Raw genomic sequence first — 19,537 nt, forward strand, 5'->3', positions numbered from 1 at the left:
AGTAGCAGTACTTTTCAACTAACATTAGTCGATTCTCTTACAACGTTTAGTAAGTTTTAGTTTACGGCCTATTATGCACATCACTAGTTATCTGTCACTGACTGTCAGTAAATATTACATTTTCAGAATTTCCGCATTGTTTACATTCTTCTCTCGCGATGTATTCGACGGAAAATAACTCAAATACAGAAAATACCGAGTGCTATACCGAATACGGTGTGTGCCGCTGTTGTATGGCTAAAGGTCAGCACAGAGATGTCTCCAAAGAATATTATTTCAACAATTTAAGAGAAGTTTACAAAGATATTTTCAAGGAATGTTTCAATTTATCCGTAAGTATTTATTTAAGAATTAGATTAACTTAGGAATTAAAAATTTAGCTATTTAACGCCTTACAAATGCCCTGTAAAGTTAATATTGGCTAACTTTGGACAAGTAAACTTCTCGACAATGTTTTTACGAACAAGGGTGCGTCCTGCGTGGGCGAAACAACGCGAAAGCGAAGCGATATGAAGCGAATTCAAGGAAGTACGCTTTGCTGCGCCGTATCGCACCGTACGTGTGTTTGGTCACGTAGGACATTCAAAAGAAATCGACTGTTATTTGTTTTCGCATCGCATCGCTTTCACATCCAGATCGCTCACATAGGACACACCGTAACAAGTCAAATAGCTAAGTAATGCAGAACTGCATATTGTGTACTTGGATACTTATATTTTTTTCTTTTTAACTGCAATCTGTCTCCCTTCATAGTGTGATAGAAGAACATATTTAAACGAGCTCCCTGCTCATTCCTACATAAATAATAATAAATAAATAATGTTGTGACACCTTTTTCACACACGGTCGGTTAGCCCCATGGTAAGTTATTAATTAACTTGTGTTATGGGTGCTAACACAACTGATAAACTACATATAGCTACATATATACATATTGATAAATACATATTGTAACACCCAGACCACGGCCAACAAGCATGCTCATCACACACATGTCGACCGAACCGGGAATCGAACCCGGGACCTCAGGTTCGGCAGGCCGGCATGGTGACCATTGCGCCATCGAGGTTGTCGCTATACTAATATCGCATATACTAAGGATATATTTTGGGTCATCTTTCTCTTCTTCTTTTCTTAGTCTTTGTTTACCAGATTGCACTGCTTTGTAAATGATCTAAATAAAAACACAAAAAGTTATATGAAATTTCAATCATACATACTCTTTTCTTAATCTTTCAGCTAACAATACACAAAAACATATCTTCACTGATATGCTGCCACTGCGTGAGACGTCTCCGAGAAGCCATCAGCTTCCGCATGATGGTGGTCAGCACGGAACAGCAGTTACTTAACAGTATAGTACATAAGACTGAAGATGTTAACAAAACTGAGTTTATTGATGGTAAGATAATTTTTAGCCGACTTTGAAAAAGGAGGGTGTCAGTTTGTACCTGTATGTACTCATGTGTTTGTACCTGTATGTATTATTTACCCTATTTTATTATATTTTTAGCATAGTATTTGTTAGACTTAGGAGATAAAATGCCTTTCTTACTTACGGCCAGTTTCTTCATCAAAAGTAAAAGTCAAAGTAATGTCTAAAGTAAAAGTAACGGTCAAATTCGTTTTTCAAGGCTAAAGTGACAGCAAAACTAATAGAAAAAATGAATTTGACCGTTACTTTTACTTTGGACATTATTTTGACTTTTACTTTGGCTTTTACTTTTGATGAAGAAACTGGCTGTTAGTAATAGCGTAAGGTGTTAGTTTTCTAATGATGAGAAATTTTTCGAATCATTTCGGTAGTTGTCGCTTTTTACTAACCATCAACTTTGATCCACATCCTGTGAGATCAATTTTCCTCAGCCAGCTAAAAAGTAGCCTATTCTGCACTTGGTTCATTACTTTTGGTGCATAGACAGACAGACATTTACTTTCTTATTTATAACGTTAGTATTTATCAGTTCCAGGAAGAGAATTAACATCAGAAATAAAACTAGAATGCGAAATAGACACGGAAGTGTGTTATGGAGACTTCAGTACTCAAATACGCGTCGAAGAATTTGATGAAAATGAAGAACATTTTGAAAGTGGTGAGTGAGGCACTTATTTTAAAAATTAGCCTTTGTACCACAAAAACTTTTAAACGTCTGTCGAACACTTGTCTAAAAAAATTACAGATTATGAAGTTGAAATAAGGTCCATTTTGCAGCCATACTTCTTTTAGACAAGTGTTTCAACATATGTTTAACTTTTTGTAGTAAGGCTGTAGGTGTTTCCCGCGCTCTGCGGGATTGTTCGCGCGAGTTACCGCGGCGCTGGTACATAAAAGGCCTACGACGGAACACGATGGATTTTAGTCTGACACTCCCTCACCGCTGCTAACCCGCAGCGGGAGGGGTCATCATCATCATCATCATCAGCCTATCGCAGTCCACTGCTGGACATAGGCCTCTCCAAGTGCACGCCACTGAGATCGATTTTCAGCTTCTCGCATCCAGCTCCTGCCAGCCGTCTTGCGCAAGTCATCACTCCACCGTGCCTGAGGACGTCCTACACTACGTTTGCCGAGGCGTGGTCTCCACTCTAGAACTCGTTTACCCCAACGGTTATCGGTTCTTCGGCTATTATGGCCAGCCCACTGCCACTTCAGCTTGCTGATTCGGTGGGCTATGTCGATGACCTTGGTTCTCTGACGGATTACCTCATTTCTGATGCGATCCCTCAGAGAAATGCCGAGCATAGCCCTTTCCATAGCCCGCTGAGCGACTTTAAACTTGTGAACCAGCCGTACCGACGGCGGGAGGGGTCATTTGATGATTTTTGACGTCGTTAAAAAAAGGTGTTCCGGGCGCTTTTTCTCGCGTCCCATGGGAATTACTGCCCGTACCCGGATAAAACATATCCTATGTTACTCGGGAAGAGTGTAGCTTATCAACAGTGAAAGAATTTTTCAAATAGATTCAGTAGTTTCGATGTAGATCAGTCATCATCTCCCGAGCATGTCATTTTCCCAACTATGTTGGGGTCGGCTTCCAGTCTAACCGGATGCAGCTGAGTACCAGTGCTTTACAAGAAGCGACTGCCTATCTGACCTTCAACCCAGTTACCCGGGCAACCTGATACTTATTCCTGAATAAGACTGGTTGTCAGACTTACTGGCTTCTGACTACCCGTAACGACTGCCAAAGATGTTCAAATAACAGCCGGGACCTACAGTTTATAGTACGTCCGAAACACGGAAGAATTCGTTTCGACAGATTGTCACCCATCCGTAGACCAACCGCGCTGAGCGTTGCTTAACTTGGTTGTAAAATACTTGTTTAAATATTATTTTTTCTACGTTTCAGATGCTGAAACTACAAGATTAATTGACGATGAGCATATTTTCGTAGAAGGTGAATCAGAGTTACTGGCTCGCTTTGCTGGTACTCTCAAACCGTTGCCTAAAAGAAGCGATTTGCTCAAAATATGTCCCGCTTTCGCTAAACATTTAAGCAATTTAAAAGGTAACATTATATTTATTTAGTAACGAACTTACATACATAAAGTTTTACAGTCTATTTGAGTCTATATATTTTGTTTTTCTTTCTCTAAGTAAAGTCTTACTAGCTGTTCCCCGCAGTTTCATCCGAGGGAACTACTTACCGCACTCGGGTAGAAAGTTGCCCACCTATGTCCTCTAGTCATGTCATATCTAGACTATCTGTGGACTAAATTAAATTATTTTATTTATTAGTATTTAAATCGGTTTAGTACTGTAGAGACAGAGAGAGTATAATCATCGGCAAGGATATTGAGCCCTGACCTTCACCTACGCAGAAGTGATTTATTGGTTTATTGCCTTAAGTGTACAGTGCGCAAAGCGATCCCCACTCTTCCGCCGAGAGCTCATTATCCGTGCCGATAACTATACTATACATTCGCATTAATAATATTAATGAAGATTAAACCATGTAATTATTTTTCAGACAAAATAGTGAAACCAAAGTCAATAGAGCGGTTTTTCCAAAAATCTATAAACGCGACCAAACGCCTTAAAAAACCTGACAAGAAAATTACTTCAGATAAAATAGCGCTCGCCTTAAACGCGACCGCTCTTTTCGAGAACAGTAACGCGACTGCCTTTAAGAGTAAAATGAGGAGTGGTTACCCCTGTTTTTATTGTAGACAAATATACCAATATGATACACTTAAAGAACATCAAAATATTCACCCAAAAAGCAGCATATATAAACTCCTTACTAAATACACAGCAGATGAATTAATAGTCTATGCGGATGTCACAGACTTAAAATGCACAATTTGCGAAGAAAATATGAAAAATTTAAATGTGTTAAAAACACATTTACAAGAGAAACATAATAAGAAAATTTATTTAGATTACCCGGACAGGGTTATACCGTTTAAGCTCAAAGAAATGGATCTTGAGTGCCAAATATGTGGGAGGCAGTTTGAAACTTTTGGAGCGGTCGAAAGACATATGAATATGCATTTTAGAAATTTTATCTGCGAAGAGTGTGGGGCTGGATTTATTACTAAACACAGATTATCTGTCCATGCTTACAATAAACATAAATGTGATACAATTCAGTGTAATATATGTAAAAAAACATTTGGTTCCCAACTTAAGCACAAAATTCACTATGACACCGTTCACAGATTATTAAAAAAATATAAATGTTCAAAGTGTGATGAGAAATTCATTGATTACTTTACGAGGCAAAGGCATTTAGTTGAAGTGCATAACGTAGAACCTATTTTGTATAAATGTAAAGTTTGTGATAGAGGTTTTAATAGAAAATTTAGTTTGACACTTCATGTCAAAAGGTGTCATTTGGCTCAAAAGGATTTTCAGTGTCAGTTTTGTAGTTACCAGTGTTTTACTAATACTGAGTTAAAAGAGCATCATTTAAGACATGGTGGGGTCAAGCCGTTTGTGTGTAGTGTGTGTAAAAAGGCTTACAGCAGAAATAAAGCGTTGTTATTGCATATGAGGGTGCATAATAATGATCGGAGGTATATTTGCTCTGTCTGTGGGATAGCGTTTGTGCAAAAGGGTACGTTGGTCAGTCATATGCACACTCATGAAGCTGAAAGTGGTTCGTTAAGAGGATAATGTAGACAGAAATTATGTTTGAGGCAAAGTTTTCTTAAGGTGAAAACATGGTGTATGTTGATAGCACACTGAAGACTAAACAATCGGCCGAGAGTTAATAATATCAAAAATAATATCATATTATGATGATTAGCAAAATATTTCTTAAGAAAATCTGGATTCCAATCAATGTTTTCACTTTTCAGTTGGTCTGGTACCGGCTAAATACCTGATCATTGTAATGTGCTTACTACCATTCATCTTCATACCTACTGATTTATGAGTCCAAGCAAACTATCGGCCGACTAAAAGTTTGGAATGTGCGGGCCACTCTAAATGTACCGACTGTCATATATTTGAAATAAAACAACATTTTAAAACAGAAAGATGTATTTATTATTTACATTTAACGAACATTTCAAGGTTTATAGTAATACCTACTTTGGTTCAAGTCATACGAAAATTACTAATTACTAGTAACGTGAATAGTTTAACATAATTTTAGTTAAAATTAACAATTTATTGAGACATTTACGGTGAGTTGGATCATTTAACTATGCCCGCAGAAAACATCTCGAGGAAACCTGGACTTTATAGTCTAAAATCACCACTTTGTGCAATCATCCTCCGAGCCTTTTCCCAACTATGTTGGAGTCGGCTTCCAGTCTAACCGGATGCAGCTGAGTACCAGTGCTTTACAAGGAGCGACTGCCCTATCTGACCTCCTTAACCCAGTTACCCGGGCAACCTAATACCCCTTGGTTAGACTGATGTCAGACTTACTGGCTAGTGGCTTCTGTCTACCCGTAACGACTGCAAAGGATGTTTAATGACAGCCGTGTCAATGTGCAAGCGTGGTGATTAACGCTCGATTCTTCTTCGTGTGAGAGGAGGCCGCAGCCCAGCAGTGGGACGATAAAAAGGCTGATGATGATGACAACCGAACCATTGTCAGTAGTCAAATCGCCGATGTGAGCAATGCGCGGCAAGTATACGGCTGGTTATGGTTTGGTTATCGTTATAGTTAAATGGTGCAACTCACCGCTAATGTATTAATGTCTTATATGGAACTTCAGCGCAGTTCTCGTAAAATAAATTTGCCGGTCTGAAGTTTGCTTGATGGCTTGCGTTTTGTTCATATATTTTGACTGTTATACAAGCACTTGTAGATAAATTCAGAGCGGCAAAGTTATTTGAATACGCAACACAGATAATTAACATGTCTTTTAAAATTTACCAATTTATTGGTAATTCATAACGAATACATTCCTACTTTAAAACTATTTACAACTTATTTAAGTATAACATATAAATACTTACATACCACCATTTATCTATTTATAGACACAGACGGTTATAGTTATTGGCACGAATCTTGAGCTCTGACCTACATCTGCGCAGAAGTAATTTATTGGGTCCCTTTTGTGGTATGAAGTGAGGCGCGGGGGCGGGCTAAAGCGGTGATTGGCCCGCAGTGCATCGCGTCATAGCCGGCACTCGGGATTGGTTCTTTGCTAATAAATCACTTCTGCGCAGATGTAGGTCAGAGCCCAAGATTCGTGCCGATAACTATATAAGAATAAAAAACATCGACAAAATTGTATGATTTCAAAAATTATTTCAGGATCAAATATTTTATTTTTATTTGTGATACTCCCAATTTGAACCTGCTTAATTATAAAGGTTACCTACGTTTTGAATGTCAGCTGTCGAACGCACTTGCAGTGACTGCATCAAATCGGTCGATATCTGAGGGCGACTGCACGTGCTGCTGCCGCTTCGATACAAAACGGTTTCATGTAAATACATACAAACCAGGGACCCGATTCTGCTAAGTTAATAATGTCAAAATTGTATCGCAATAGCAGTTTTAACCTTAGCGGGCATTCTGCTACTAATATAAGACCAATCGTATTCCAACGACATTCGATTGGTCTGCCATTTGGTCTATACGGTAGTGTGCTCTACAATCATATTGCAATCGAAAATCATTTGCAGACAATATGATTTATTATTGAATCAAATCAAAATCGGATAAAATCGTTTATTTAAAAGAAGAAAAATAGCGGAATGCCACATAGATACGCTTCAATCGTAGTAATTGAGTCGTGATTAGATCTCAGTCGGATGTCAATCGTATGTCGCTTAAGTGAAATTAGTAGAATTGCGCCCCTGGGGCACGATTCCGCTATATTTTCTTTGAAATAAACGTTTTCATCCTTTTCTGTCATTCAATAATGATTCATTTTGTCTGCAAATGATTTACGATTGCAATATGATTGTAGAGCAAACTACCGTATAGACCAAAATCACCATAATAGCAGACCAATCGAATGTCGTTGGAATACAATTGGTCTTATATTAGTAGCAGAATGGCCGATATGGTTAAAACTGCTATTGCGATTCAATTTTGACATTTTTAACTTAGGAGAATCGGGCCCCTGTACTGCGGCTGACTTCATGCAGTAGCGGTATAACTTTAATTCTCAGCCTCATGTTGTTTACTATGATTTTTCAACGAATGCAACGTCGCATATTTCTTATGACAGACTGTGCACTCATATTTTTTCTCCGTTTGCCTATTTTGTTTGATTTTCACCTCTTTAGTCTTAGCCTCCTCTAAAGACCTATTCTGACCATGTTTCTTTCTGATATGAGTTGAATAATGTTGGCGCCAACCGAAGGTTTGACCACAGAGTTCGCAAGTTATCATTTTGACTTTATCTTTATGTACTTCCATACAGTGTAAGTATCTCATATATTCCCCTGTGAATTTCTCAGGGCAATGCGAACATGTGTACCTAGGAGTTTGTTCGTGCACCCACTGCTCATGTTTCCGCCTGTACTTTTGTAAAGAGAAAACCTTGTCGCACTTACTGCAAGGATACTTACCTATGTCGTGAATTTTCGAGTGTTGTTTCAATCGAGTTTGGGCTAAAAATGTGTCTCCACAGTCGTCGCAAACGTAGTTATTGTAATGAGCGTTCATATGGCCATCTAAATGAAGATAATTCGAGAAAGATTCTTTACATAAAGCGCATTTTAAATCCGATTGCAAAATGTAAGGAATGACGCGAGTATAAGCTTGGTCAAGGACAACGCTGTGTTTTTGTTTTAAATGTTTGAACATATCGTTCCAATTGTTTATGACAACACAGCAAACTGTACAAAGGAGGTTGTCTATGTCGAGTTTGAGGATCTCATTGTTCCAATAAGGTCGCATAGCGTATTCTATTTTCTCAGTTCTATGGCTAACGTGGGCTGTTCTGGTGTGGGTCCGTAGGTCATCAGGGTCTTCGAAATGAGGTCCATCGGTAGAACAGTAGGCACAATAATAGCGAATGTTCTTGGATTTGTATGGAGTCGCGTTCGTAAATGTAAGGATAGCTTTAATTTCTTTGAGGAGCTGGTAACTCTTCTCTCTGTAGGAATCCGGTCCACCTGAAATTAAAAATATTTTTAAACGGTATAAAAAAATAGGAGTTTCTCAAGTCGTCTTTTTCTGGTACATCGATGTAGGCAATTGTCAGTCCTATGTCCTGTGTAGTAATACATTTGCACTAGCAGTTTCACCCGCGTCCTGGGGAACTCCTTCCCGTACAAGGACGCCTGTTACTCGATTAGGTATAGTGTAGCTTCCCAGCAGTGAAATAAATGTTCAAGTCGGTTCCGTAGTTTCGGAGCCTTATGGGCAGTAACAAACAATAGAACCCTCGTTATTATAGAAAGTAAAGAAGTAAAGATAAGTGCTTTTTAGGAAAAGATGCTGCCGGACCCAAAATTAAATTTTGATAGCGGTAGGAAGGTGATAATGGGACTCAATTATATATTACTTTAACTGTATTTTTTCACAGATATTGTAGTCTTAGGAACAGAAAAATCTATTAACCCCATGTATTGTATACTAGCTTCTGCCAGCGGTTTCACCCGCATCCCGTGGGAACCTCTGCACGAACCCGGATAAAAAATAGCCTAAAGCCTTCCTCGATAAATGGGCTATCTTACACTGAAAGAATTTTTCAAATTGGACCAGTAGTTCCTGAGATTAGCGCGTTAAAACAAAGAAACAAACAAACTCTGCAGCTTTATAATATAAGTATAGATGTGCGCGGATCCACGCGAGATAGAATTCGTTTTCTATTTTTCTCTAATTAGCGGCATTCAAGCAGTTAATTCATCTTCACGCAACTAAAATACAATATTTAATGTACGCCATTTCAGATCATCATTCTTCTGTCCTTATCTCATTTTCTATTATTTTTTCATATTTATCTCACAAGTAGCAGGTCGCCTCCAACAGGTATCTGTGGAGATCTAAGGGGGAGGCCTATGTTCAGCAGTGGACGTCCTATGCCTGAGATGATGATGATGATGAAGTAACATTATTTCTAACAATATCAACTTTCACACAATCCATACTCCTTAGTCCTATCCTAACCGCCTTATAAGTCTTACCGATAGACAGATGACGGATTAAAATTTTTATGGGTAAAATTTCCCAAAACTGTCGATACTGACCTATATATTTACCCGTAGCTAATAATTTAGCTTGCACAGCTTATTCGGTAGCATTATAAGGAATTTCAGTGCTGTCCACACTGTCAGCATTTTCCAAATCATCGACAACGCTTTTAGCATGTTTTGCAGCATGAAGGTTTAGAGACTTCTTCTGCACAAAGGTATCACCACAAATCTCACAAGTAAAACCTCTATCGTTATCATGAATCTTCAAATGGCTTCTCAGACAGCTGGCCGTTACGTAGAACTTCGAACAAATATTACATTGATACTCTTTTATTTTCGTGTGTTTGACCAAGTGTCTTTTCATCTCTGTTTTGTTGTAGAATCCTTTTCCACATTCGGAACAGACGTGCGGTCTTAGAAGTAAATGGAAATGCTTGGTATGCTCCTTTAAAGATCGTTGGCTGTCGAAAGGTTTCCCACAGGCCTTGCACGCAAATTGGGGGATTGGGGCTCCATGTTCTTTTACCTCATGTTCTTGTTTTCGAACTGCGTCCATGAATCTTTCGTCACAATACCCACATTTGCGCGTCTTAGAACCTTTTAGATGTAAAACTCTTTCATGTTCCTTCATTTTAATACGGGTGTCAAAGATTTTGGGGCAAAAAGCGCAGACGAACGTTCCTTTTTTATGTCGTATTATATGAGTCCTATACGCTCTGTGGTTAACAAAGTTTCTAGAACATTCCTTGCACTCATAATTAGGATAATGCTCATTCATATGTTCGGACAGATGTTTGAAATAATCAAACTGTTTGGCACATACAGCGCATTGTAAGAATTCCGTGCCAAACTTGAACGGCACAATATGATTATTAATATCAAAATGTATTGGTTTATCGTGAGCAGATTTCAAATGATCCATAATTTCGTCAAGACTATCCATATTTATGTCACAAAGTTTGCATTTGACATCAGTGATATCAATTTTGATGATCATGTCAGCTACGTATTTGACGTTATCAACTTCGTCAATATTTTCGGGATGTGTTTTTAACGTGTGAGTTTTAAGTTTGGCTGGTTGTGGGTTCTGATAGTTGCAGTAGATGCACGCATACCCGATGCCCCAGTGGCCTCTGATTGGTGTAGCATCCGTAAATTCTAGAATGCATCGAACGTTTTGTTTGAATTTTGCCAGAATATTCCTGTTTCTCTGAGCGTTGCTTATATCTTTGTCTTCAGTTGGGCCGATTTTATCCCACTGGCCATCTACAAACAAGAGTTTCTTCTTTAGTTATTGCACTTTCGGTACATTAGGTATATGTAGTTATCTCTGCTTGTAACTTAAGATATAGCTGTGACATTAAATATTGTAACATCCAAAAATGTACTTGGCTACATGTACATAATCAAAATCAAAAGTCATTTATTCAAACTTGGCTGCAAAACAGCACTTTTCGAACGTCAAAAAAATAAATTTACAAAAGACAGCCCCCAAAACGCCTACCCTTCACCACTTCCTATGTGTTTTTGCTGGGAAGAAGAAGTGGCTTAAGAAGGAACATGGTGGGTTTTAGTCGGTAAGAGCCTGCCTGACACTCACGCTGCACCCACAGCGAGAGCGGATGTGTTGATATCACAATAAAAAAAAGATCTGTTTCTTGGATAATTATAGAGGTTTTAAGTGGAAGATTCATAATGAACGTGGTATTATATAGATGACGTTTTCACCAAAAGGGCTGACGTAATGCTAATATAATAATAATAATTAAAAGTCAAAGGTTGTATCAAAATAAAAGGTCTATTTATTTAATAAAGTAAAACATCACAAAGCCATAGTTGAAACATACAAAAAATATAAAGATTAGTTAAACTTTAGCAGAGAATAGCTAGAGTATTAGGCTGCCCCGAGCTTTTCCACCCACCAGGGGCGGTTTATTTATATTAATATTTTGAAATTTGAATATTTATTTATTCTCTGCGAATCATTTAGTTCTCCATGATATGTTAAGACGGCTTGCCGCTTGAAAGGAGATGTAGCGGTATCTCCTTAAGACCCTGATGGCCATTGGTCGAGCAGGTTGCGGGCCGTCAGGGCGTTCAACCATATAGACCCTCCGGCAGGGGGTGTTGGGCCCCTGAGGATGGGCAGCAAGCGCGAGAGGGAGCCAGGGAACCAGGGAGCGATCCGCTGGTAGTTCAGCCCGAAGTGCCATGGACGCTCAAGAACCAAGGTATCTCATTGTTGACTCTACAGCGACGGTAACCCCTCAATCTGGGTTTTGCTCGGGTCATTTGTGCCTTTGGCATAACTTAAATTCCGTTCCGAAATAGTACCGTAACGTGAAACCGTAATAGTTAGTGATTTACGATAGTAAAACATGATTTCAAACATTTTGTCGCGGCACCGGCCGTCAAACATACGTTGAAGGTGCTCAAATATGAGACAATCTACACGATTTTACTATGCTTAGTCCTCATATGAACTCTCCAAGTTGTCCTATGTACGAAGCCGCGATCACAAACCCCACAGTTAAACTTCCGATCGTCCAAGTGGGTCTTAACATGCTGGTTCAAGCTACATCGCGTACCAAACGTCTTAGTACACATTTCACATTTAAAATCCCTCGTTTTCGTATGAGTAACTGTATGGGACCTCAGTTCTATTTTGGAGAAAAATGCCATCTCACAAAACGAGCACTTGTGAGGTCTCACCATTAAGTGGAACCTTCTTCTGTGAGTTATCAAGGAACCCTGGCTAGTATAAGATTTGTTGCAAGCTTGGCAAGAATATACTGTAGGTTTGACGCCATGCACTTTAACTTCGTGGCTTTGAACCATGTCTTTGGTCGCAAATCTTTCGCTGCAGAAAGCGCATTTTCGAGTTTTATTCGACCAGGCATGGATGACTCGTTCGTGAACACTTTTTTTGGGTCTCGAATCGAAAACTTTTGGACAATGAGAGCATTTAAAGAGTCCTTTATTATGTCTATAGCTGTGACTTTGCATTGCTTGCTTGTTCACGAATGCTCGTTCGCATGACGAACATTCGTAATTTCTATAGTGGTCACTCATATGCTCTGAAAGTAACTTGAAATATTTATACTCCCTCCTACAAATCACACATTCAAGAGACTCGGTATTAAATTTGAAGGGAATTATATGATTTTTGATATCAGTATGCAAGACTTTATCATGAATTTTGGTTAGGTGATCGAAAAAATCTTCTAAAGTTTCAATATTTTTGTCGCAAAGTTTACATTTGAGATCTGTAATATCTAGCCTTAAAACTAAGTTGGACACGTATTTTACTTTTATGACTCCATCATTCACGACGCTATGAGATTCTAAGTTATGCCGTTTCAAATCAAGTGGCTTTTCTGTCTGTATGCCACAAAAGTGACAATAGTACCCGTTACTCCCAAGCGCTTTGATTAATGTAGCGTTAGAATGAACTAGAATAGTTTTTATATTCTCTCTGTGTTTATTCATTTCGTTAACTTCAGCTTTCTCTGGCTCTCTGTTGCCTTCCTTGAATTTCTCGTTCACTATTGCTTTATATCGCGTTCGTATCTGTTCAGCATCAACCGGTTCATCTATTTCTTCAATTTTTGGTTCTATGATCTCAGCAGCGAATACTTTCACCTCTTCATCATTTTCACTGTCTTTTTTAACGTTTTTAGCTTTCAGATTGTTTTGTTTTGCCTTTAATTTATTGAGTTCGATAAGCTTTTTAGTTTTCGCATCCATTACCGAGGTTGTCTTAAATATGGTTAGTTTTGTCCTCGCTTTCTTTAGTTTTGATTCCAATTTGGATTTCGTTGTATTGTCAATCTGGACATCTACAACAAGAAATTCATTTATTGATTTCGACATCTTGATCACAATTATAGTTAATGGTAATGCTGTAATATTGTAGTTTTATTTAATTCCGAGATTAAGCTGGAATTATAATAAGAGTCGATATTTTCGTATTGTTTTAGTTTTTTTGTCTATTTGTGTAACAGAAATCCCATGAATATCTGTACAGGCTAGGCTATGAGCTCAATGATAGACAAGACAGTATGCCATCAAAAATTTACATAGTTAAACTACAATTTTGAGATATAAAAAACGAAAACGATCACGGACGGTAAACCGGCACGATCGGAGAGAGATTAGAGGCAGGACCGACAGAAACGTGCTCTCCACGAACCACGGGTGTATCAATCACCAGCATCCATGCTGCTTTGTGAAAGTTTCTAAAATCCACAGAGCCATTTCAGTTCGACTCGGGAATTGATTCGAGACCTCGTGCTCAGTAGCCGCGCTTGCGCCAACTGCACCAACGAGGCAGTTCACGGTCTTAATCATTTTGTAACAACCAACCATGTAATAGTAGTCCGGCTAACTCACGCGTTTTTGTAGAGATTATTTAAACAATTTTACCATGCTGAGTCCTCATATGAACTCTCCAAGTTGTCCTATGCACGAAGCCGTGGTCACAAGTTACACAATGATACCTTCTATCGTCAGAATGAGACCTAGCGTGCTGGTTCAAATTACACCGCGTACCAAACGTCTTCGAACACGTTCCACATTTAAACTCCCTCGTTTTCGTGTGTGTCACCGTATGGGACTTCAGTTCCATCTTCGAGTAAAATGCCATTTCGCAAAACGAGCACTTGTGTGGTCGTGCCATTAAGTGGAACCTGTTTCTATGAGCTATCAATGAACCCTGGCTAGTATAGGCCTTGTCACAGGCGTCACACGAATATATTGTAGGTTCTGCTCCGTGTATCTTCACTTCGTGCTTCTGTACCATATCTTTGGAAGGGAATCTTTTGCTGCAGAAAGCGCATTTTCGCGTTTTACTCGACCAAGCGTGGACCACTCGCTCGTGTTCGTTTATTTTAGGACGCGAATCGAAAATTTTTGGACAGTGAGAGCATTTGAAGAGTCCTTTATTATGTCTATAGCTGTGAGTTTGCATCGCCTGTTTGTTTATAAAAGCTCGTTCGCATGACGAACATTCGTAATTTCTATAGTGGTCACTCATATGCTCTGAAAGTAACTTGAAAAATTTATACTCCCTCCTACAAATCACACACTGAAGAGACTCGGTATTAAATTTGAAGGGAATTATATGATTTTTGATATCAGTATGTATGACTTTATCATGAATTTTGGTTAGGTGATCGAAAAAATCTTCTAAAGTATCAATATTTTTGTCGCAAAGTTTACACTTGAGATCGGTAATATCTAGTTTTAAAACTAAGTTTGAGACGTATTTTACTTTTATTACTTCATCATTGACAACGCTATGAGATGCTAAGTTATGCCGTTTCAAATCAAGTGGCTTTTCTGTCTGTATACCACAAAAGTGACAATAGAAACCATTTATAGGAACCGCTTTGATTAATGTAGCGTTAGAATTGATTAATATAGTTTTTATATTCTCCCTGTGCTTATTCATTTCGTTGCCTTCCTTGAATTTATCGTTCACTATTGCTTTATGTTGCGTACGCATTTTTTCAGCGTCAACCGGGTCATCCATTTCTTCGTTGGGTTCAATGCTCTCAGAAGGGGATACTTTCTTAACGTTTTTAGCTTTCAGATTGGTTCGTTTTTCTTTTAATTTATTGAGTTCGATAAGTTTTTTAGTTTTCGCATCCACTGTCGAGGTTTTCTTTACATTTGGTTCCAATTTTGATCTTGTTGTATTGTCAATCTGGACATCTACAACAAGAAATGTATTTATTGATTTCGACATCTCTGAATAGTGCTCAATGCGTTTCTGTGGCTGATGACGGATTGACGGTGAATAAAATCAACTGACAAGAAGTGGGTATTCTCAGGCGAAGTTTCCAATGATGCCACAATAAGAATCAAGTATTTTGAACAGCATAATATAAATTATTTAAGGCGGAAAAATAATTAACACTTGTTACGAAAAGATTATTGAAATTTAAAATTTCCGGACCTGAATAAAGCTTTTGATACTGTTTCATTCTAGATTTAAGTAAAAACTATGTTTCATGTTAAACATTTTACAGTTATGGACATTATATACAGTTAAGTTGTATTATTCCAATTAAATTTGAACAAAGTTTTATAGTTTTTAGCCGATTTGAACGCTTCATAGTGTGGGCTTCCTCAGGGTAATGTCATAAGTTCTACGCAAATTCTAAAAGGTATTATATTTTATGATCTTAGTTCGAAGTGTTATTTAATAATACGCTGTCACTACTACAACGGGAGAGTATCAAGTAATTTTTCATAATCCATCATTCCTCAATCATTGATGGAAATAAAGACATCATCATCATCCTCTTGTCCTTATTCCAATATTATTCGTGGTCATCCATCCTCCGAGCCTTTTCCCAACCATGTTGGGGTCGGCTTCCAGTCTAACCGGATTCAGCTGAGTACCGGTGCTTTACAAGAAGCGACTGCCTATCTGACCTCCTCAACCCAGTTACGCGGGCAACCCGATACCCCTTGGTTAGACTGGTGTCAGACTTACTGGCTTCTGACTACCCGTAACGACTGCCAAGGATGTTCAATGACAGCCGGGACCTACAGTTTAACGTGCCATCCGAAACACAGTCAATGATGTCTAAGATATACTTAGAAATAATATTATTCGTGGTCGGCGCAACTTTTTTTGTTAAATACTCTTCTATCTACCGTCATCTCACAAGTAACCTTCTTTTTCACCATATCGACTTTCACACAATCCATCTAGTTTCTTTGGTCGTCCTCTTCCACTACATCCGTCCACGTTCATGCCCAAAACGTTTTTCGAATTTCATTCTTCCAAGTATATTCGTAAAGAATCACACACCTTACTAAACATTTTGTCTATGCTAATATGTTAAAGAGGAAACACATTTTGTTTGTACCCAAAACGCTCCGAAAGCGAACCGATTTGGAAAATTCTTTCACTGTTGGAAAGCTACTCTTCCCGAGTTACATATGCTACATTTTATCATCATACGGGCAGTAGTTCCCACAGCACGCGGGTGAAACCATCTAGTTTAAGCAAAAAAAGAGAATATCACACTAACCTTTGGGTTCCTCTCTCAATCTTCCACAAATGGTCTTCATAGGAATATTATACCTCCTGGCCGCTTCATTGATAGACAACTCCTGATTCCTGACCTCCTCCAAGCAGTTTCTAAGGTCTTCCTCGGAATATTGCTTGTATGTTTTATGCCTTTCTGCTTTCGGTAGCTTTTTTGGCCATTTTCTTTTTGGCTCATCTTCATCTGGGTCTTGTTTTCTGGGCTGCTTCTTCCGTCTCGCAGGCGTGGGTTGGTCCGTCAGTTGTGAAGAATCTAAGAATTAAGTCAGAAGGTTAATTATCATCATCGTCATCTGACTAGCCTTTTCCCAACTATGTTGGGGTCTGCTACCAATCTAACTGAATACAGATGTGTTTTACCAGTGTTTTACAAGCAGCAAGTGCCTATCTGGCCTCGTCAATCCAGTTACCCGGGCAACCCGATATGACTATGCAAGACTTGTTGTCAGACTTATCAACTTAAACAAAGCACACAGACTTACAGACTTATGAACAAAAAATGTTATCCCTTTACAATAATATCTATACTAATATTATAAAGCTGAAGAGTTTGTTTGTTTGTTTGAACGCACTAATCTCAACAACTACTGGACCGATTTGAAAAATTCTTTCAGTGTTAGATAACCCATTTATCGAAGAAGGCTATAGGCTACTTTTTATCCGGGTTCGTGCAGAGGTTTCCACGGGATGCGGGTGAAACCGCTGGCAGAAGCTAGTTATAGATATAGATTTAACTAAACTTATAGGACCAATAAAACAATATCTCACCGGTATCAACAGTCTGATTAGTTCCATCATCGTCCTCCTCCAAATACTCTACTTCTTCATACTCCGTCTCAATTTGGACGCTCTCACCCTTAGGTTCTATTTCAGCGTACTCCGTCTGTATGTCTCCATCACTCTCATTGTCTTCAAGAAACTCTGCTTCCATTTTTTCTTCTTTGACTTCAATAACTACAATAAGACAAGTTACATTTTTATTTTGAACAAACTCGGTTAACTTTCATCCTCCAAGCCTTTTTCCCAACTATGTTGGGGTCGGCTTCCAGTCTAACCCGATGTAGCTGAGTACCAGTGCTTTACAAAGAGCGACTGCCCTATCTGACCCCCTCAACCCAGATACCCGGGCAACCCATTATCTCTTGGTTAAGGAGCCGGCGGTCTCGGGTTCGATAACACGGGCCAAAATCGTTTTGTGGGTTTTCGAAATTTACACAAAGCAGCCTGGAGTCTGGAAGTTGGTGATTGATACACCCATGCATCGGAGAGCACGTAATTGTCGGTCCTGCGCCTGATCTCTCTTCGGTCGTGTTGGATTGCCGTCCCATCGGACTATGAGAGTGAAGGAATAGTGGGTGCACCTGAGTCTGCACAAATGTTTGTGCACTATAATATGTCCTGCGCAGTTGGCTGATCTCCATATATGAGAACAACCACCGTAGTTGATAATTGGCTAGGAGGACATCATCAGATATAGGAATTTGAGAAATTAGCCCCATACAAGGGATGTCATACTCCTATCCCTTCTCTATCAATCTATCAAATCTGCTAGATATACAGGAATGAATTTTAAGCAGTGCACAAAAAAAAACTGGAGGTCCAGAATCATTACCAGAACATATCTGCATCATCAGTAAAAATTTTTTTTTTATGTTTTGTCTGTCCGAAAATCAGCAAAATATGGATACCAACTGTTCTTACACGCTTAGAGCAGCGCTCGCGTCAGTAAACCGGTTTCACGTTGCCGCCGTGCCCACTATGACGACTGTGACCGTACAATCGGTTACAAAATAAACATCTTTCGCAATCAGTAGCCTTTCTTTTTTATACTAAAACACGACAAATTAAAAATATACGTATCTATAAAACTTATTTGACTACAAGTTGACAAAGTTTGCGCACTGAATAAAATTCATTCCTGTATAGATATCAAATCAGATAGATAGAATATTAGGAACGGCCATAAGAATCCTTACCATCGACCTGCTGTAGAAGTTCCTCCTGTGCGTCCATGACAATCTTCTTGAACTCATTCGCATCTCGCAGCCGACCGATGCAGGACTCGCAGATCTGATCGTGATCCATAGCTTCCTCAGATATATTCCACTGTTTTGGAAAATAATATATTAATTTTTTCTTTTTTGAGCATACTTATCTCACTAGCACTGTTTTCCCAAGGTTTACGTTTACGTCTACATCATCATTTGATCATCATCATCATGCCTAGCCATTGGGGTTTGCTTCCAGAAAATTTTGATTATAAAGTCTGAAATTTCTTCCTTAGCCTCTATGTGAGAGGCCTGTGCCCAGTAGAGGGACGATAAAAAAAGGTTGCTGATGATGACCAAAATTGCATGATGAAATAATCGCGTGGCGGGCTTTTTTCCCAAAATAATCTTTACAAATTAACTTCAAACTGTCTAATTTAGGCGCCAAAACACTATTCTAAGAACAAAAGTTTGGAACAAAGTCATTACCAAAGAAAATTGGACAAATAGACTCTTATTTAAATCTCGAAAGAGAATACTCACAGTCAAAGCAAAACATTGAACTAGCATCTCGCCGTAAATCTCTGTTTCTCCCTCGTATTTATGTTCTATCCACATGTTTTTTAGGTAGCCGTAGGAAAGACAACACCTACATTTACCGAAATAAGTTTCGACTTCAGTATTTTCTCCCGACATGATTGCTTTTTTACATTTACGAAATTTATTACACGACTTTGACTCTTCTTAGCGAAGCGCCGCCATTACGGGCATAGACTAAAAATTTTAAAATCTATCAGTATCAATCAATCTCCTAAAAATTTCAGCTTGTTTGAGCTTAAATAAATAAATATGATTAAATATGATCTATAACATATAACTAAACTAAAATAATTACTTAATTTTAATTTGGTACTGTTTTTGTGT

The 19,537-nt window shown here is 38.6% G+C and overlaps 3 protein-coding genes across 4 annotated transcripts; 1 reads left to right on the forward strand and 2 right to left on the reverse strand.

Moving 5' to 3' along the window:
* Positions 1-88: 88 nt before the first annotated feature.
* Positions 89-5,484, forward strand: LOC124644297 (zinc finger protein 486-like). Its single transcript, XM_047183590.1, has 5 exons — positions 89-332; positions 1,240-1,402; positions 1,965-2,093; positions 3,351-3,509; positions 3,972-5,484. The coding sequence occupies exons 1-5, from the start codon at positions 159-161 to the stop codon at positions 5,117-5,119; spliced, it is 1,773 nt and encodes a 590-aa protein (XP_047039546.1). The 5' UTR covers positions 89-158; the 3' UTR covers positions 5,120-5,484.
* Positions 5,485-9,656: 4,172 nt separating this feature from the next.
* Positions 9,657-11,256, reverse strand: LOC124643895 (zinc finger protein 99-like). The gene is made up of 2 exons (XM_047183022.1): positions 11,163-11,256; positions 9,657-10,828 (listed from the first exon to the last, which is right to left on the reverse strand). The coding sequence occupies exons 1-2, from the start codon at positions 11,254-11,256 to the stop codon at positions 9,657-9,659; spliced, it is 1,266 nt and encodes a 421-aa protein (XP_047038978.1).
* Positions 11,257-11,924: 668 nt separating this feature from the next.
* LOC124644295 (zinc finger protein 184-like) lies at positions 11,925-19,372 on the reverse strand. Of its 2 annotated transcripts, none has more exons than XM_047183586.1 (5): positions 19,157-19,372; positions 18,602-18,731; positions 17,394-17,579; positions 16,609-16,878; positions 11,925-13,401 (listed from the first exon to the last, which is right to left on the reverse strand). In XM_047183586.1, exons 1-5 carry the CDS (start codon positions 19,307-19,309, stop codon positions 12,011-12,013), a joined length of 2,130 nt encoding a protein of 709 aa, XP_047039542.1. In that variant the 5' UTR covers positions 19,310-19,372; the 3' UTR covers positions 11,925-12,010. The 2 variants fall into 2 exon arrangements, with proteins under 2 accessions (XP_047039542.1, XP_047039543.1); XM_047183587.1 differs by lacking the exon at positions 11,925-13,401 and adding an exon at positions 13,680-15,277.
* Positions 19,373-19,537: the final 165 nt, after the last annotated feature.

This window comes from Helicoverpa zea, chromosome 29, assembly GCF_022581195.2.
Source record: "Helicoverpa zea isolate HzStark_Cry1AcR chromosome 29, ilHelZeax1.1, whole genome shotgun sequence".
Classification (NCBI taxonomy): Eukaryota; Metazoa; Arthropoda; class Insecta; order Lepidoptera; family Noctuidae; genus Helicoverpa; species Helicoverpa zea.